This window comes from Palaemon carinicauda, chromosome 3 (genome assembly GCF_036898095.1).
Source record: "Palaemon carinicauda isolate YSFRI2023 chromosome 3, ASM3689809v2, whole genome shotgun sequence".
Taxonomy (NCBI): domain Eukaryota; kingdom Metazoa; phylum Arthropoda; class Malacostraca; order Decapoda; family Palaemonidae; genus Palaemon; species Palaemon carinicauda.
Genome location: NC_090727.1, coordinates 145,444,365 through 145,464,364, shown reverse-complemented (window position 1 = coordinate 145,464,364; position 20,000 = coordinate 145,444,365). Strand labels below are relative to the sequence as shown.

Below are 20,000 nucleotides of genomic sequence, written 5' to 3'. Positions count from 1 at the left end.
TTCATGCCTCTGTTGAAGATCCGGGAGATCCTGTTGGTCTTGGTGAAGATGGCCGAGTAGCAGATGCAGAGGCCCGTGCCGAGGCCGATCCTGAGGAGGGCGCAGGTGGAGGTAGAGGGAGGGGCGAGAATGACGAAGGTCATGAGGTAGCAGAGGGCGATGCCCGCCAGGAGGACGTAGCACAGCTCCCTGCCGCTGGCCATGATGACCGGGGTCGTGTTGTAGCGGATGAAGGTGATGGTCGTCAGAAGGGTGCACAGCAGACCCAGGGAGCTGTTGGAGCAAAGAGATCGTTCGATTAGGAGCTGTTTAAAAGAGGAATCTTTGCGGCGAATTTATTTTAAATATATTAGGAAAATACTTAATAAGGATGGGTTCGTAAATTAATTTTTAGCATCTATAAAATAGTTGCTTAATGGGGGTAATCTTTGACGCGAATTTGTTTTAGATATATTAGGGAAATGTATAATAAGGAGGGATTTGAGAATTTATTTTTACCCTTTTTTTTGCACCCTTTACCAATTAATTGATACTTTTCTATATTGGAAAACAGTTGGAGAAATTAGATTTATTTAGTGAGGTGCTTAAAGACTTTGTCGCATTTAATTTATCATGCATCTTTTCATTATTCAATTAGAGCAGTATATTTTTTTTCTATACAAGAAAACTTTTAAGTTGTCATAAAACGTACTTCTCAGTCATCGTCTAGTATCTTTTCGGCAAAATTTGTATGTCAATATTTTATTCAAGATTGGCAGAAATATTATTTGACCTGGGATACACGAAGGAGTGCTCATAAAAGGACCACTTTCAGCATCATTTTAATCTTGAACTGAAGTTCGTATAAAAAAAAAACCTAATTAAGTTTTGACCCCAATATTGAAGTCTTGGTGCTAAGATGAGGATATGAGGCTTAAAGATATTTATATATACTATCATTTGATGCAGTTCTAAAAGGAGATAGGCCTAAGGATTCTCACAGTTCTCTTTTAATTAAGTAAATATTTACAGTTTCTATTTGTATTAATAAGAATGTTTTGATATTTCTTTTACACATTGTTTATCCACTTAATTGGAACACAACATCAATAATCCCGTTTTCTATGACGACGGAAGTTCCCCATACAGTATATTCGAGTTGAAAGGAAATCAAGTTACAGTATATTAGTGCGAGGAGAAGCTTTAAATACATGCCCTTAATTTGATATCCTTAAATTAAGAAATGAATAGACTCAAAATCACCAAATACGGTCCAGTGTTGACTAAGGAATGTATTTTCAATGCTTCCTTCGATGATGTGTGTTCCTTTAAGTGATTATATGGATTAAAGATCTCATTTATTTAACGAAACATATGAAACGAATATCATAGATAGATTTTTCTATGGTTGCTTTGATTCAGTAGATTTTAGATTTATATATTTTTATCTTCTAAATTGGTGCTTTAGATAATTTTATACATTATCTTAGATACGAGAGAGAGAGAGAGAGAGAGAGAGAGAGAGAGAGAGCGCGCGTATAAAACTGGATGTGCGCAGTAGACTGGAAAGACGCTTGTATTTACAATGGGAGCCAAACTTAAAATGTAAGAATGGGATGGCCGAGGCGTGTAACGTTATGGAAATGAAGTGTGGATATTGAAAGCAAATGAGAGGAGATTGGAAAATGGTTGGAGCTGCGGAGATGAAGTGAGTGTTCGGGCCATATTATTATTGCTAGTGTACCCGAGCCATCAAAAATGACGTCTAAATATTTGGATAGATATGCACTCACGTACACACAGATTGAACCCTTCTCACAACCTTCTAAGTGACTGCCTTGGTAATCAGAAGAGGACCAAGATAAGCTTTAGTACGGGACTAATTATCCTATTCGGATACGAAATGACCATTCTAAAGGTAAATTACTAAAGGTAACTACAACCTGCTGGTTCGGAAATTTGTGGAGGACTATGGTTTTGGAGTGTACCTCTCGGGGTACACCTCATTAGGGTATGACTACTCCCTATCCCCTTGAGCGTGACACGAGATATATATATATATATATATATATATATATATATATATATATATATATATATATATATATATATCTGTGTGCGTGTGTACAGTATATAGTCAGACTTGCTATTTATCATATAAGGGTTATTATTATTACTAGCTAAGATACAACTAGTTGGGAAAGGAAATAAACTAGTAGAGAAGTAATGCATAATTGATATAGAATGTTTTAAGAACAGTAATAACATTAAAATAGATCTTTTATTTTCATACTAAAGAGAGAGACTTAAGTCAACCTGTTCAACATACAAGTTCTTACATGTTAGAATATCCTTTACTTTAGCTTTCTCTCGTATCCATGTTGCTCTTTTTCTGTCTCTTAGCGTTATTCCCATGATTATTCTTTCCATAGCTATTAGAGTTGTAACTATAGCTTATGTCTTAAGGCCTTAGTAAGGCTCCGAGTTTCCGATGCATAACTTGATACTGATAGGACCATCTGATTAAATACAATTTTTTAGAGAAAGTGTCATTTTATTTTTCATAATCTCATTTGTTTATATATATATATATATATATATATATATATATATATATATATATATATATATTATATTTATATATCATCATCATCATCAGCCGTTACTAGTCCACTGGAGAACAAAAGACTCAAGACATATCGTTCCACTTGCGTCTGTTTATGGCCTTTCTATTCCTGTCCAGATCATCATCTTGATTGGTAATTAGTCCACTGCTGAACAAAGGTGTGTGTATGTGTGTTTATTTAAGCAAATATAAATAGAAAATTAAAGAAAGAAGACAGCTGTGTAAACATGAGAGGTTTGTATGAAAGTAAGACATCGAAAAGTAAGAGAAAGTAAAAAGTCGCTCTTTGAGGATTAATGAAGAAGAGAGGGAGAGAGGCTCTTTTCTCGAACATGTCTGAGGAAGGGCACCGTAAGATTGCTTGAGCATGATAAATGCAGCTGCGTCTCTGTGATCTGCATCGGAGCGGAAGGTCGCAGGAAATCATTATTGGGAGCTTTTTTTTTAAAGAAAGCTTTTTCCAAAACTTTTTTTTAGATCCTCTTTTGGATCTTGGGTAATGAAGGAGGACGAAGATCTGCTCTTTGTTTGCCTTGTGTTTGCGATGATGACGACATCGGTGCTCGGCTTAAAAAGACAGTTTGTTTTTCTAGGTAAAGGGGATTGATCTGTAATGCATGTGTATTTCATACACGTTCATACATTTTAATGGGATTGCTCTCTCTCTCTCTCTCTCTCTCTCTCTCTCTCTCTCTCTCTCTCTCTCTCTCTCTCTCTCTCTCACTGATATTAACAAAAACTGTTTAAGCTTATTGTATGTTTCACATTGTTAAAGCTTTTATATCATTGTTATCCTCAATCGTTCGTATATAAGCTTGTGATGTCGCCTTAATAAACCAGTTATGTCGAGCTCGTCTTTCTATTAAGACCTAATCGCAGCCTGCCAAAATACCTAAGGGATAAATCTCTTCGTGTTTTGCAGTTTATAGTGGAAATGCTGTATTAGCTATTTTTTTTTTCACATTTGTCTAGTTATATTTTCTTTGGTAGTTTTCTAGATGTGATCATCGTCTTTTGCCAGTGCTGGAACGATTCCGTTAGTTTATTTTGTGAGGAGGTTTAAGAAGGACTTACTTACTTTACAGTTTTATCAGATTATTTGGTTGGTTAAGTATCGGATTATCTTATATAGTCTTCCCTATATAACGAAGACTAACCGTCTGGTTATATATATATATATATATATATATATATATATATATATATATATATATATATATATATATATATATATACATACGGTCACGCTCAACTGCATTGCCAAACGTATAACTACTCGGTCTCTCCCCGTCTCTCGGATAGGGGGAAAAGAAGTAGTTATACCGTGGTGAGAGGTGTGCGTGTCATTTTTGATGGGTCGTGTACACTGTGTCATATATATATATAACAACCGACGATTATTTAATTTCAGCTAACCTTATCGGCCAAGTCCCAAGCGATTTTATCATTTCATCTGTTAACATTATTTCTTTTATAATTGGGTCTTATCTCTATTTTCTTATAGCCGAAGTTTCCATTTAATAGCCTTATTATATCTCAATCTTGTGTCCCTTTCAGGGATCTCTAAAAGCAACTTCTCATTTTCCAGTTTATTCTCATTCTTTTTACATCTGATTAAGTCTTCTAGAAAGTCCTTAAAATGTTTTTCTGTCTTCTTCTTTTTAACACGGATAGGAAACTTCGTTACATCATGAGATTCCAGCAGAAGGAGATTAAGGCCAAGGAACATCTTCCCTCTCCCCCCCAGCTCCCTAACTTCTACTACCCCCTCCCCCCTTCCCTCCATGTAGCCAAGACATCGCATTGCTTTTAAGACGCCCTTTGGATTTTAGACAAAGGAGAAAGGGAATGTCTGGAAAGAACTTACGTTAGAGCGAAAGGAAAGAAAAAAAGTGCATTCTTTAATATGTCGGGTCTTCAGAGAGAGAGAGAGAGAGAGAGAGAGAGAGAGAGAGAGAGAGAGAGAGAGAGAGAGAATTACATTAAAGCTAGTTAATTTGCATTTTAAATATCTCAATCAGTCTTTTTAGGAAGCGACTTTCATGTAGAGATGGGTTGTTAGTGTTTACATCACAAAAGAGGAAACTTTGTATATTTGCAATTATCATGGGCTTTTGAGAGAGAGAGAAGGTTAATGAATTTATTCTTCCATTATGCTTCAAAGGTTTTGTTTGTGGCGTCATCTTATCTTTATAGCATGTTTTCCCCCGTTTTCTTATCTGTTGTAATGGTAACAATGTGTGATTCTGGCTGTTACTTCAAAGTGCTAGAAGAATCTATCTTAACCACCTAAGTACTCAATTAACAGTTACATGGGCAGTTTCGCTTGTGAGACCGGCGATATGTTACTTGGATGATTAAGGCGATTTTCCCAACAAGTATTTCTTTCCAAATTTCCGGAACCGGATTAAAATGGTACAATTGGACACAAAAATTCCTGGCAAACCTCGCTCTGAGGAACTGCAGCCTGTTACACCATTACTGCATGGCGAGTTCCTGTTTGTAGCCCTGCCAACCACCTGTGCCATCTGTCCCTACACTAGCTGTTTGGATACTCGCGTGCAGTAAGGGTGTCACAGGGTGCATTTTCTCAGAGCGAGATGTGCCAGGAATTCATGACCAACTGTACCTATGGAAAGCCGTTTCAGGAAATGTTAGCGATAAGTATATTTAGATAATTTATTTATGTTGTAGAGTAACAAACTGAGAAACTTCGTATTGTTGTGAACATGAAATTGGACACGAAATAGATTAATACTTTTATGATAATTTTTTTTATTTCTACTGCAAAGTTGTTTCTCCTTATGCTGGTTAAATATTTGTCTGTCAAAGTGCAATGATATGCCATTTTATTGCCAAAGATTTTGGTATATGTTAGTCAAGTATATATCTAATAAAATAAGAAATTTCACATTGTAAGGTACTCTGCCCTTTCAATCAATTTTTCTCCGAAAACAAAAAAAAAAATATAATTTCGCATTGCATGCTTTAGCTGTGGAAAAATACTAAATTTTTGCAGCAAAGGAAAGTAATAATGACATGAGAATTCACGTTTACTGTCTAATATTTGAAATAAAGATGATGATTTGGCTTTGTATTTTTTACATAAATCCAGAAATTTCACATTTGTTACACAGCCATTGTTACAGCGAAGAATTCCTCCCACCATTAGTAATCATCCTTTGGTATTTATCGGTTTTCCAGGATATTGTGAAGACAACATAAAGAAGAAGAATCTTATTTGCAATGAAGTTTAGCGTTGATGATGCAATTCTTTCTGCCATTTTGATTGGAAAACTTTTCCTGGCGGAAACTTTGACAAAGATTAACTATTTACAACGACGTTCCGTTGGCTGGTAAGATATGCGCATTAAACTTTTAAAACTCCGAGAATTATCACCAAATCAGCCGGGTCCACATTACGTGCTTTTCGTTTGGGCAAGAAAAATTCAATTTCTTTCACTTTCCCCAAACCATAAGAATATATCTGTTTATTTTTCTCTACATGGGCCTGGTAATCTCTCTCTCTCTCTCTCTCTCTCTCTCTCTCTCTCTCTCTCTCTCTCTGACAATAGGGGCCTATTTCTACTTTTTGGTGAAAAGAATTTCACCATATCTGTTTTGTCAATTTTTTCTTTTTTTTTGATAAAAAAGAAATCATCTTACTTTGAACAAGAGATGTCATCTTTCTCTTTCTTAAGTCAGAATTTACCTTTTTTTCGGGCAAATGAAATTGTCTTTTTCTCTCTAAAAGATAAATTTGTATGAAGTCTTTCTTCCTAAATAGTTAAGATACTGAACTAAAAATCAATTGATGCGTATTTTTTTCGCTTGATAATAATACCTATTAGGGTTTACGGCTAAAATTTTGGAAGTCTGCAAAATTTCGCGATTAATGAATAGATGATCAGAAATCTCGCCTAGTCATCAGGCGAGAGGATTTTGCTTTATGGAGAGAGAGAGAGAGATAGAGAGAGAGAGAGAGAGAGAGAGAGAGAGAGAGAGAGAGAGAGAGAGAGAGAGAGAGACTACCGAAGTTACTTGTCCTCTTGGCATTTAGTCTAATTTGAACTGGTTAACAATTTTTCTGATAGTGGAAAGGTAGGAAATTGTATTAATACACTCGTTATACCGCTTTCATACGATTAGTGAAGTTGGGCAACGTAGGATTTGGTAATTACTTTTATTGGTGGTAACAAAACATTATATGTCGGTTTATGGAATTTTTTTCTGAAGAAAAGCTTCGTCTATTTCATCAACACTTCCTGGAGCTTCCAGGAATTTAACAAAGGAATTTACATTTAAATGATTTTGAATGTTAGAAGAACGGGACAGATGGAGATGTTGGACAGGTATGTGGAATGATAATAACAGACACAAAACATTACTGCTGGAGATGAAAGGGACGATGTATATATGTGTTACTGCAATGGACAGTATGCATCGGAAGTAACACTCTATGCATTTTACGCATTATTCATAGGCCTTTGCAAATGTTCCTTTAACCTAACCCCTATTTGTACCCCCTTTTTAATATTCTGTGTAACTTCGGTTCTTGCTTCCATTCTTTCTTACTGGCCTACTAGTTGTAACTTCGCAGTGGTGCAAGTGTGAGTTTTCATCCCTTTTTGCACCCCTGTGCTGAAGGGTCTCTCTGGCCCTAGCACAGGACCGTACAGCCAAAATTCAATAAACCCAAATCCTTTTGGTAGAAACGAGACAATTCATACACTTTGAAAGAGCCATACAGACTTGAGGGAGGCTTCAGAGCTGGAGGCGCCAGAAATGGGGCTGATTTTGGAACATGTCAATTCAGTCTTGGGAAACGTCGGCACGACTTTTATTTTTTTATTTTTTTTTTTGATCGATTCACTTTCTTTCACATTTGTCATGGCATTTGCGAAATTTCCAATACTCTTAACAAGTGGGAATAACATGAAGCTTTCGGCGGCTGTATTTATTTCATCGTTTATAATGAAATTTCATTTGTGTTACTTGACTGGAACAGCTATTTGAGTCTTACAGAAAACATTTTTAATCCTAATTTTGAAGTTTCTTGTTTAGATTTGAAAGAGTTACATTATATTCCATGGTGTATTAATTCGGTATTAAGAAGATATTTCATGTATATTATTTTGAAAAATTTACCCATTGAATTTGAGCAAAAGTTTTTCTTCTTTACTGTTAACTCCCAAAAGCAAAATTGTTTATATTTCTATGAAGAGTTCATTGCTTTTTGCATTATACTCGTAGGTGGGTATCTGTCAGACTTAGTGCAATCCCGATAATCTCTATAGAAAGTAGGTCAACTGGGAACTGTTGCAAATGGTCTTTGGTTCAATGTTTTTGCAACGAGCTTTTTACGGAATGGTGATCCGATGCTTTTGTAGTTTGAACAATAACAGAAATTCTTTGTTTGATGTATCAACAGAAGATCAAATGCTGGTTATTTGTTTCTGAGTAAGTAAACGATAAACAACGTCTACTTGACCATTACTGAATGTTCATAATGTTTTAGGAACCGAGAACAACAATAAGTTGATTTTTGGGGGTTTTAGGTCCTGCTTTGGAATAGGAACACTGATCTTCCTTCTTTGTTTATAAAAAAATAAGGATAAAAGACGACGCAGAAACTTCTTACATCATATCTCCCAGTTTATTTTAGAAGCTCTTCTATCGGCCCACTTTTGGTCTGACATGTGGGTGCCTTGTATCAAGGCAAAGATATAACTTTCTTTACCTTGTCTTCTATGTATTAAGGCAAAGATATACCTTTCTTTACCTTGCCTTCTTTTGTTTAAATAACTATAGCGTCTGGATCCTGACTTTTTTCAAATGGTCATATGTTTTTAACATCCTATTAAATGTCTCAAGTATCTACATCCTTATTGTTCATGGGAAGACTTACTGTTTGAATAGTTTGCGAGTCGTTCGCTCAAAATCCCAAACTCCATTTGTTTCAAAATCTTTTTTCCAAATCGTAATAATTGAGACTTCAATTTTCTTGTTTTCTTAAGAGATGTATCATTCATTTGGGTCCACACCAGGCATCTTACGACACTTATGAAAAGGGGAAGTACTGTTTGTTTTATGTGAATAAAAACTATCCATTAGAAACAGTATTCTTGTCGTGAAATTTCTTTTTATTAATCTGTGGTACCGTCATTCATTTACTGCGTTATGCATGCTGAATAAGATTTTTCATAATTCTGATCATCCATTGCATTTGGATCTTACCAAACTGTACTATCCTGCTCGTAAATACTATGCATTCAGTTGATTCTAATAATCATGCCTTCTCCATCATAAAACTAAATACTGCACAGTATTCTAGAAGTTTATATAAGCTGTGACTAAGTTGTGGAATAATCTTCCTAATCATGTATTTGAATCAGGAGAACTTCAAAAAGTTCAAACTTGCAGCAAATGTTTTTATGTTGAACAGGCTGACATAAGTCTCTTTTTAGTATATGAAAAATATATTTTAATGTTAATGTTCTTAAAGTATGTTATTTTAATTGCTCATTACCTCTTTTAGTTTATTTCTTTTCCTCAATGCTATTTTTCCCCGCTGAAGACCTTGGGCTTATAGCAACCTGCTTTTCCTACCAAGGTTGTAGCTTAGTTAGTAATAATAATAATGATGATAAAGATAGTAATAATAAGACACAAAGATCGTAGTTTATAAATCAGTGAATGTGATCACAAGAGAAACAGGGGTATAGGCCCACAGGATATGATAAAGGAGCAACAAACAAATCAGGCACCCTCGAAACTGATTTAACTCTTCAAAAATCTGTTAACAAGGACGCCAATGCACTGTGCATGTTCAAGGCTTTTATTTGAATATTTAGGACCCAGTTTACGCTCTTTAAAGACTTTGTAATGTAAATCAGCATCAGCGCATCCACTTTTATTGCTACAATTTTGGGAAGTTGTCGAAGAGAAGGAAGGACAGACATTTTTATTTTTTTTTTATTTTTAATGTGATCTAAAGAGGATCCGTCATGATATTATTTTAAAAAGGTTTGTCTTCCCTGAATGTAACATTTTTGCCATTTACTGAGTGTCTTGTAACGGAAATTGATAATAAAAGCCAATCATTAGGTTATAAACTGGAAATACGTTTTTGAAATTTTGATTAGTTCCTCCAGCATGAAATAACTACAGTACTCATGTACATAATAATAATCGCTCCAGGCATTATACCTTTTCAAAGGGAAGAAACTGAAGCGGGCATGAGTAGCCAGTTTCAAACCTAGGTACAACATTGAACGTAAGCGATTTCTCTGAATGATTGATAGCAAGCCAATCTCCCTTCGGGGGACATGGTCGGGGAACACAGAGGGACTTGGAGAACATCTCTTTCAGAGACGGATTGATTTGAAGGACTGGTTACGACGGTTTTTTTCTGATTATTTTAGGGCCGTTATAAGTCGCGCAATTGTTCAATGGCTACTTTGAGCTTGGTAAGGGTAGAAAAAGGGCACACCAAAATCAAACCATTGTTCTCTAGTTTTCTGTAGTGCCATAGCCTCTACCATGGTCTTCCAGTCTTGGGTTAGAGTTCTCTTGCTTGAGGGTACACTCGGGCACACTATTCTATCTGTTCCCTAATTTATTTTCCTCACTGGTCTATTTTCCCCGTTGGAGCCGTTTGGGGTTATAGCATCCTGATTTTCCTGCTAGGGCTGTAACTTAGATAGTAATAATAATAATGACGATAATAATAGTAATGGGAAAACACTTGTGATGTTTAGATCTATCATGATATTAGAATTGGACCTCCACTTTCACGGCAAAAGAACCTTCGATGTTTTTCCATGTAGTTCACCAATATGTACGTTTGCTTATCCTTTGCTTTAACATTCGGTAAAGTGAAGTCTCGTAGTTTTTATTTGCTTTCATATAACGTTATTGTCCATTGTTTTTTTATACAAATGCTTTTTTTTTATTTCAAATTAATTTCCTGTTGCTTCGAAACTATGTTATTCTCATATGCTTTTTCATAACAAAGTTATTCTTCGTTTCAGTATACCAATCTTATTCTCCATTGTTATTGAATTTCCAAACTGTTTTTTAAATTCAACGTTATTCATTCTGCTTTTTACCTCCGTCAACGAAGTTGGAAATTGTTTTTTACTCATTGTTTGTGTGTGTGCGCGTTTGTTTGGCCACAATTTTATTCGTAGAGTAATGAGACTTGCAGGGATTAGCTGTTATGTAAAAAGCTGGAAATGATTAAATTTTGGAAGGTCAAGGTCACGGTCAAGCAAAATGTCCAATTCACGTAATCAGCCATAAGTTTGGACATAGTTGTCACAGAGACTTCAAACTTGATTCATATTTGAGTATATGAGCATCCACGCCAATTAATACATGTTGAGATCGAAGGTCAAGCAAAAGGTCAGATTTTGGTCATCAACCATACGGCCACAATTTCAATCGTAATGTAATGAAACATGCAGGGAATTTTTTTAAACTATCATTTAAAGAGCTGGAAATGAGTAAATTTTGGAAGGTCAAATTTAAGGTCATGGACGAGCAAAACATTCAAAATCAGTCCAAAAGGTCGAGAAATAAGTTTTCCTATCGGAGATTTGTGTTTTACTGAGCGCCTCGCTTTACCTCCGCCAACGAAGTTGGAAGGAAGTTATGTTTATAACTATGTTATCATGTGTTTTTCCATTCAAAGGTTATTGTTATTTATGACAATATTATTTTGACTTGCCTCTGGCTTACAAACTTTATTGCCCATTTCTTTTGTATTACTTTTGAAATTCTAAGATCTTTCTCTGTTGCTTTTGTATTCCATATAGATTCTTCATTATTTTGCCTTTAAACATAACTTTCCACTGGGTTTCATTTCGTTATCGTCATTTGTCTATTACACGAGTTTCCATTGGTTTTGCATTTCAACGTTATTCTCTGTTGCATTCCAATAACTGCTGGACATCATTCACTTGCTTTGCATAGCTAAAAGAACAAAGGCTAAGTTGATCAACACGGGGCTTTGTATCTCACCGTGTTGCACAGACCAGCAATAGAACTAACATTGGTGATGATTTATAAAGTGTGGATTTGAGTTGTTTTCTTTTGCTGGGTTCTTAGTTTTCTTTTCAAATTTTACTTTCATTAGCTTTCCCTTGCGTGGATCCTCTCCTTGTATTGTAAGAACCTAATAGCTTTGTACTAAATGAAATAGTTTATAGCCGAGAAGAATTATATTATCATGAAAATGATTGGTAACGATAATAGTAATGGTAAGAATTGTAATAATAATAATGGTAACAATATATATATATATATATATATATATATGTGTGTGTATATATATGTATATATATATATATATATATATATATGTATATATATATATATATATATATATATATATATGAATTACATTTTTATATAGCTTTCAAGAATTCTACACCGAAATTAAATAACCAAAGAGTTTATCATAGCCTATTGATTTATTCTATTTTTTTTTCGGAAGCTTTTTTGAATTAGTTTTCAACTTTGTTGTGAGAGTAGTGTGTCTTTCGCAGGTTAATGTAAGCGATACTAAAGACTCGTGGCAGATTCCTTTCGGCATGATTTTAGTTGCCCTCTATCCGCTTTTATTTTCACCCCTTTCTTCTTTCCCTCAAAGCTGTTTACTGTTTTCTACAAGTACAGTTGAACACAGGAATGACTGGCACACCTTTCTTGTGAGGAAGTGCGCCCTCTTACACCTTAATTGCATGGCGAATAAGTTCCAAACGGTAAGTATAGGGAGAGATGGCAGAGGGGGTGGGCTGGGCTACACACAGGAACTCTCCTCGCAGTAAGGGTGTGACTAGGTGCTATTCCTCAGAGCAAGGTGTGCCAGGAATTCCTGCGTCAAACTGTATCTAACAACTTAAGAGCTTGTGACCATGTTGAATCATTAAGTGAGCAAATCATAAGTGAAGCTACTCATAAGTTTGGTAATTGTTTGAACCTATAGTATACACTGACTCCCTTGGTGTTATAACAAGGTCGGTGCTTCAGTTGGGACCTCTGGTCATACTTTGGTTTTGTTAGTAATTAAAACTGAGCAGTCTGTCCTGAGTTGTAAGATATAAAATCTCAAACACAGTGGAATGGTATTTTGAATAATCTTTTTGCATTAAAGTATAATGTATAAAAAGATTGTGGCTGTTGTTGTCTTAAATGAAAATATGGTCAACACTTTCTGGTGTGTTGAAATACTGAATGCAGGGCATACCCCAGTTCAATGGTGATGGTAAAGTGGTTATTTGGAGTAACAAGAAGCTTATCGTCTTTGGAAAAGTAACAGATCAAATTTGACTTAGAGTAACTATACTTAGCTGATATGTTGTTCATCGAGTTTATACTTCAACTACAAAGGAATACAATTTAAACATAAAAGAATCCTCTGTGTTACACTTAAGGAACAAATTTTGGGCTACCATCAAATTAAAACTCTTCTGCAGCTGCAGACTTAACAATTCCTCTTTAGCTTAAAGTAAATGGCCCTGTCACTCACTGTCTAAAGGAAAAGGCATGACTTGCCTATGCGTTTGACAGTAAGCAGACTAATGAGAAACTCGGATCTTCCTCATTCAGTTTCCTGAAGGTAAACGAACTAGCTTAGATTTTTAAAGTGGAAATGAAGGCGCTGGAATAGTAAATGACGTGGTATAAATATTTTTCTTCTCGTGTAATAAGTCTATTTTAAATAAAACTTTGGGTATGCATTTCTTGGTTTTTATTTTAAGGCGGTATATCTTATAGACTTTAAAAACATAAAGAACGTTACTGTTTATCCACGCCCTAATATTATGATGTTATTTTAGTGTTACACAAATGAATAAAAATATGAAAAATACCCACCCGTTAATAATAAGACTAATTACCCTTTATTTAACTGGGAAGGTATTTATGGAAATGTTGATAATAAATTCATAACTACATATAACAGGGAAATCAGATATATGTACTGTACGTCTTAATTTGTTAGATAAAAACTTACGGTCTATCAAACCCTTATGCATAATTAGGATATTAATCTCCTACACTGTCATCTAGTCAGATCTTTGTGCAAGTTGTATGATTTTTTCCCCTAATCCTCCCATCCTTTGCATTTATATCTTCCCAGGCTGTACTATCCTTTAGGTAGTACTATCCTCCCAGGCTGTACTATCCCTTAGGTAGTACTATCCTCCCAGGCTGTACTATCCTTTAGGTAGTACTATCCTCCCAGGCTGTACTATCCTTTAGGTAGTACTATCCTCCCAGGCTGTACTATCCTCCCAGGCTGTACTATCCCTTAGGTAGTACTATCCTCCCAGGCTGTACTATCCCTTAGGTAGTACTATCCTCCCAGGCTGTACTATCCTTTAGGTAGTACTATCCTCCCAGGCTGTACTATTCTTTAGGTAGTACTAGATTTGCAGTCAATTCTAACAGACTTGCCTTCTCCATCAGAAGATTCGATACAACATAGTATTCTAGAAATTTTATTTTATCCGTGACCAGTGTGTGTGGAATGTTTTTCTTAATCTGGCGAGTAGATTGGGGGAACTTCAAACTTCAGAACTTCAAAGCTGTTGCAAAGGTTGTTAACAGGTTGATATAAGTCTCGTTTTATAGTTTTTTATGATTTTTGTTTTGATGTTACTGATCTTGAAATATTTTTTGTTTAATTTTTTCGTGTATAGTTTATTCATTATTTATCTATTTCCTTTCCCCGCTAATAGTAGGCTGTTTTCCACGTTGGAGCTTTTTGCCATGTAGTATTTTTTATTTTCCAAGCTTGGGTTATAGCTTGGCTAGTGATAATGGTTATAAGAATAGACGTCCTCTGGGTCAATTCGATGCTAGGTTAGAAAGGAGATTCATAGACCTAGTTGTCGTACATTAAATCATCATTACAATGAGAAGATTCAAATGAAGTGGATGATTATCGTCGATAACTTAACATTCAGACACTAGTTCTGCGAACTATCAATCCATTTTTCAAGACTAATAAAAGGAAACACTTTAGTATGCAAAATTGGTCCTTTTCACACTCTTAACTTGTTCTTGTCTTCTTATCCTTGAGCCTTCAGAACTAATTTTATTACATACTCCATTCGGAAATGGTGGGAGAGCGTCTTAGGGGGTTTCTTTCAGAATTCACTCTCCTTTTGGAAACTGTCTGAATAGAATGCTGATTTTCCTCATTCGTAAGTCTTGCTTGATGTGTTGGTCCCTCTCTTTAATATGAAGCTGTGAAAGTTTCTGCACCAGATAAGAAAAGTAAAAAGATGGGAATTCTGTGATGCTGCATCGCCTTTCCAGATAACATTGAGATTAAGAGGAAGAGAGACAGATCTTCAAGTCTTGAAAGTAAATATGTGATTTTTCTTATTAACTTAATTAAACATTTTTGCATTCTTTCTCATGATTTTTAGATGTTAGTCGTATAACACGTAGCGAGAGAGAGAGAGAGAGAGAGAGAGAGAGAGAGAGAGGAGTGGCGATCAATTTGAAAGTTTCGTAATCTTTTCTCTCCTTTCTCTTTTCACTACGCACACGAACATGAAGATGAACTAGATTTTTCCAGTCATTTGACATTTCTTCCTGTTTCCACATTGCCTGTCACTGTATCTCTTCCTCTCCCCAATTTGAGACGTACAGTCGGCTGGATTAATTCCAGTACACTGACATTTCCTTAGCTTCCCGCGAAGTGTACCGGAATTAATGAAGACAACTGTACATTCATATATTGGATTTTTAGTAAGTGGTTTATTTCTTTTCAGTAATTGGTTTACCCTTGTAAGTTGACTTTACAGGTCTGCTTATTCTTGGGCCGAAATATTTTGAAAACCGGTTTATCTTCGGAATCAGTTTACATTAGTAATCAGTCTGTCTTAAGATAAACGTATTTTAATGGAAGACATGTCAATAGATTCGATATACATCAGCCAATGGTTTACCTTGGGAAACGGTTTACTTGGCAAAAAGATTTGATAATTTGTAATGTTTTTTGCTTATGCATAATTTACTTCGGTGCATGTGGGAGGAATATTGTGGACCCGTTTGATAATGACAATGATTATATTGGAAACGTCCCCACCTGCCATTCTACCGGACTCGGGTTCGAGACCGGCTCATGCTCGATATTATTCTGTAGTTTCTGCAACTTCACTATCCTTGTGAACTAAGGATGTAGGTCTTGGGGAGCCTATAGGTCTACCTGCTGAGTCATCAACAGCTACAGTCTGGCCATTCCTGGTCCCAGCTTGGGTGGAGAGGGGCCATGGTCGCTGATCATATGTTTACATGGGCAATCTCTAGGGCATTGTCACTGTCCCTCCTTTAAATAACACTGATAATAATAGATGTAACTTCATTTATAATTTTCGCTGTAATAACATCAACAAGAATATCGTTTAAAGTAATGATTATACCAACAACAAACAGTCCCGAAAACTTATAATGTACTGTGCCCCAGGCTGCCCCACCCTCTCCATCCCTCCCCCGTCCACTTCTGTGAAATTAATTAAATGTAGCATTACGCTTTCAAGTGCGAGTCTGCTTTTAACATCAAGCATAACTCGACATTAAAACCGTATTTTTTGGTGGACGCCAATTGGAAGCCGACTCTGCCTGATTTCCCTTAATTTGTTCTCCATTTAGTGATTATTGTTGTTCCACACGCCAAGTGACCGCCCGCCTGTGCTAATTGATTTTCCAGTTCATTTGTTATTCATTGTTGTTCGACACTTATTTCTCTCTCTCTCTCTCTCTCTCTCTCTCTCTCTCTCTCTCTCCAGTTCATTTTGTTATTATTGTTCGACATTTATTTCTCTCTCTCTCTCTCTCTCTCTCTCTCTCTCTCTCTCCAATTCATCTGTTATTCATTATTGTTCGACTTCTCTCTCTCTCTCTCTCTCTCTCTCTCTCTCTCTCTCCAATTCATTTGTTATTTATTGTTATTCGTCACTTCTCTCTCTCTCTCTCTCTCTCTCTCTCTCTCTCTCTCACAAAGAGCCTGAAAAGGAATCTGCTGCGCTGACTGTATGGTAAACTCGTCACTTTATTTCTTCGTGTTACCACCGTCTTTGTGTGCCTTAATAAGTTTATCGCTATAGGCCTCCAGGATCATTAAAGACACAAAGAAGGTTTTTGCGTTATTTATTACTGTACTCCGAGTCCGTGTCTGGTCTTATTTATCCTTCGGTCTTTTCCCGTTCTTTTACACCGATTATCAGTTCGACATTTTGTCTCCCTAGAACATTGAAGAAAACATTGGAGGAGGTTTCTAGGTTCATCAATTAGTTTTATATATATATATATATATATATATACATATACATATATATATATATATATATATATGTATAATTTCTCTCTCTCTCTCTCTCTCTCTGTCTCTCTCTCTCTCTCTCTCTCGCAAATTTCACGACACAATTTGTGCATAAAGTTATAAAAGTTTTGTGAATGAAATATTATTCTCGTATAAATAAATATCCAAAACAAATGTGGATGAACAAGTCTTTATATATATATATATATATATATATATATTATATGTATGTATTTATGCATGTATATACGTATATATACATAAATATATATGAACATATATGTATGTATATAAATCTATATATATTTATATTTGCACACATATATATATATATGTATGTGCGTGTGTATGTTCTCATACATGCATATGTATTATATACTGTACATGTACAATGTCGATATATATATATATATATATATATGTTGTGTGTGTGTGTGTGTGTGTGTGTGTGAGATTGTGAGTGTTTGTGTTTGTATATATATTCATATTAATAGGTATATCGATAATTATATAAAAGTAAATCTTAACTATATATCCATTCGATAAAATAGTTCTATCATTAATGGAAGATTTTGTATAACCCCATAAAAGGATAAATATTGACACGACTATTAGGGGATTGACATTACAATATTGTAGACCTTGCACCGTCCTATACTAGTACTGGATATGATATTATAACTGAATCGACTTGCTATTAAGCATTGCATATTGATTGCAAAAGTAAGCGTAGTCTTCTCAAGCATATGTATATATTTGGTATATATATATACTATATATATATATATATATATATATACATATATATACATATATATATCTATACATATGTATAATGTACATATAGTATTTTCTCATATATAGCATTATAGTAGCATGAAACTTCACATTTGTGATGTAGAAAAGATTTATTTTGTGGTCATTAATATATAAGTAGTAGATTGCAAATTTTAAAGTTTAAATCAAGGCAGTGCAATAGGCGCATTATAGTTGGCTATGCACCTATGAATGATTCCCCTGAAGAAAGGAAAGATGAATTCTATGAGGAACTGCAGAGTGTAATAGATGAAATCCCAGAGAGAGAGAAAAGAAAATTGTGATGGGCGGCCTCAGTGCTAAAGTTGGAAGAGATAATGAAGGTATGGAGAATGTGATGGGTGTTGAAGGTCCTGGCGTAGTTCAAATGAAAATGGAGCACATTTCATAAGTTTCTGTTCAACAAACAATCTTGTTATTGGAGGTACTCTTCTCAAGCACAAGGACATCAACAAATATTCTTGGACTTCACCTTGCGGCAGTTACAAAAATCAAATAGATCACTTAACCATTAAAAAAAGAGGGAAGGAGGACTCTGAGAAATGTAAGAAGCTTTAGAGGTGCAGATATGGGTAATGATCATCAGCTTCTAATTGCCACACTGAAATTAGAACTAAAAGCACCCAAAAGGAACGTGGATAGAGAACCTAAGTTTCATACACCTAAGCTTCTAGAAGATGAGCATAGAGAAACCTTTGCAATTGAATTTATAAATCGATTTGCAATCTCACAGACTTTGAGAGATGACGAGCAGACAATTGATGAAGAATGATGTGATATGAAGAACATGTATCAGTCTGTTGGTAATGAAATTTTTGGGACATGCAATAACAAGGGAAAGCCATGGATTCCAAATGATTCGTGGGAAGAAAGGCACCGTAGGATGGAACACCTTAGTGAGGTCATGAATGGGAGATATGAAGGGAATAAATTAATTGGTATACCTGAAGCTGATGAAGACCTTGATGTACACATGTATGAATTCAGTGGAAACTATCATTAAAAAACTCAGATGGAAAGCCCCAGGCTACAATGGAATAACTGCTGAGATGATACTGGCTGAAAATTAAGCAACCCAGAATACTTGCAAGAATGTGGCATGAAGAAACAAAACCTGATGAATGGGAGTAAGGAGTGTTGGATAAAATGACTAAAAAATGAGACCTGACTGATTGCAATAATTACAGAGGCATAACACTTAAATCAGTTGTTATGAAAATAAATAGTATGCTTATTATAAAAGAGTCTTGAGAGTAAGATTGATGAAAAGCTGGGAGATGAATAAGCAGGATTTACAAAAGATTTTGAGACATGTACAACAATGCGTAGATTATAGAAATCTACTTTTGATGGCATTTGTAGTCTATGAAAAAGCCTTTGATAGTGTACACCGGCCAGTTTTGTGTAGAGTCCTGTGTTATGGAATATCTCTTAGATATGTAAATTTGATTAAGTCTGTTCATGAGCATAACAAGTGCAAATTTAATGTTAGTGGAGTCCTACCAAATAAATTTCCAGTGAACAGCAGAATACTCCAAGGGAGTGTGATGTCACCTATGTTATTTATCCTCCTCATGGATTTTGTAATGCGTAGAACAGTCAGAGATGGTGGAGAAGGATTGAACTGGATTGGTGATAGGAAATTATCTGACCTAGAGTATGCTGATAACGCTGTCCTTATTAGCAGAACGCCGCAGCATTTGTACTGCTTGCTTATCAGAATGCATGAAATACCACAGGAGTTTGGGCTCAAAATAAATAGAAGAAAGACAGAGATGATGAGAACGGAATATGCAATGGAAGATGAAAGATCATTGGAAGGAGAAAGGATTAATGAGGTAGAATTATTTAAATATTTGGGATTTATGATCTCTAATACAGGGTCTATAGAATTAGAGTTTGATGAAAGATTGAAAAAACCAAATCAGGCAATGGGTAGGTTAAGTAAAATTTGGAAATCAAATCACCTGAAATTACATATAGAAATCAGGCTATATATCAGTTTAGTGAGATCGGTGTTTCAGTATGGACATGAGCCATGGTATGTTAATGAAACAATCAACAGATTAGTAGATTTGAGAATAAAGCCCTCAGAAGAATATTGGAAGTTAAATGGCTGGACAGGATTAGAAATGAAACTATTAGAGAGATTACTCGAGTGCCATATGTGGATGAAGTCACAAGATAGAGATGGTTTGGACATGCTCTTCACACTCCCCAAGAGAGGTTAGTTCACCA

General features: G+C 35.4%; 1 protein-coding gene across 1 annotated transcript in view; it reads right to left on the bottom strand.

Moving 5' to 3' along the window:
- LOC137634546 (metabotropic glutamate receptor 7-like) overlaps window positions 1-20,000 on the bottom strand; it is a 203,370-nt gene that overhangs the window by 20,621 nt on the left and 162,749 nt on the right. Inside the window, exon 10 of the mRNA XM_068367001.1 lies at window positions 1-273. This exon is cut by the window's left edge and continues 56 nt beyond it. Coding sequence (XP_068223102.1) covers window positions 1-273 — 273 coding nt within the window. The remainder of the gene's footprint in view (window positions 274-20,000) is intronic.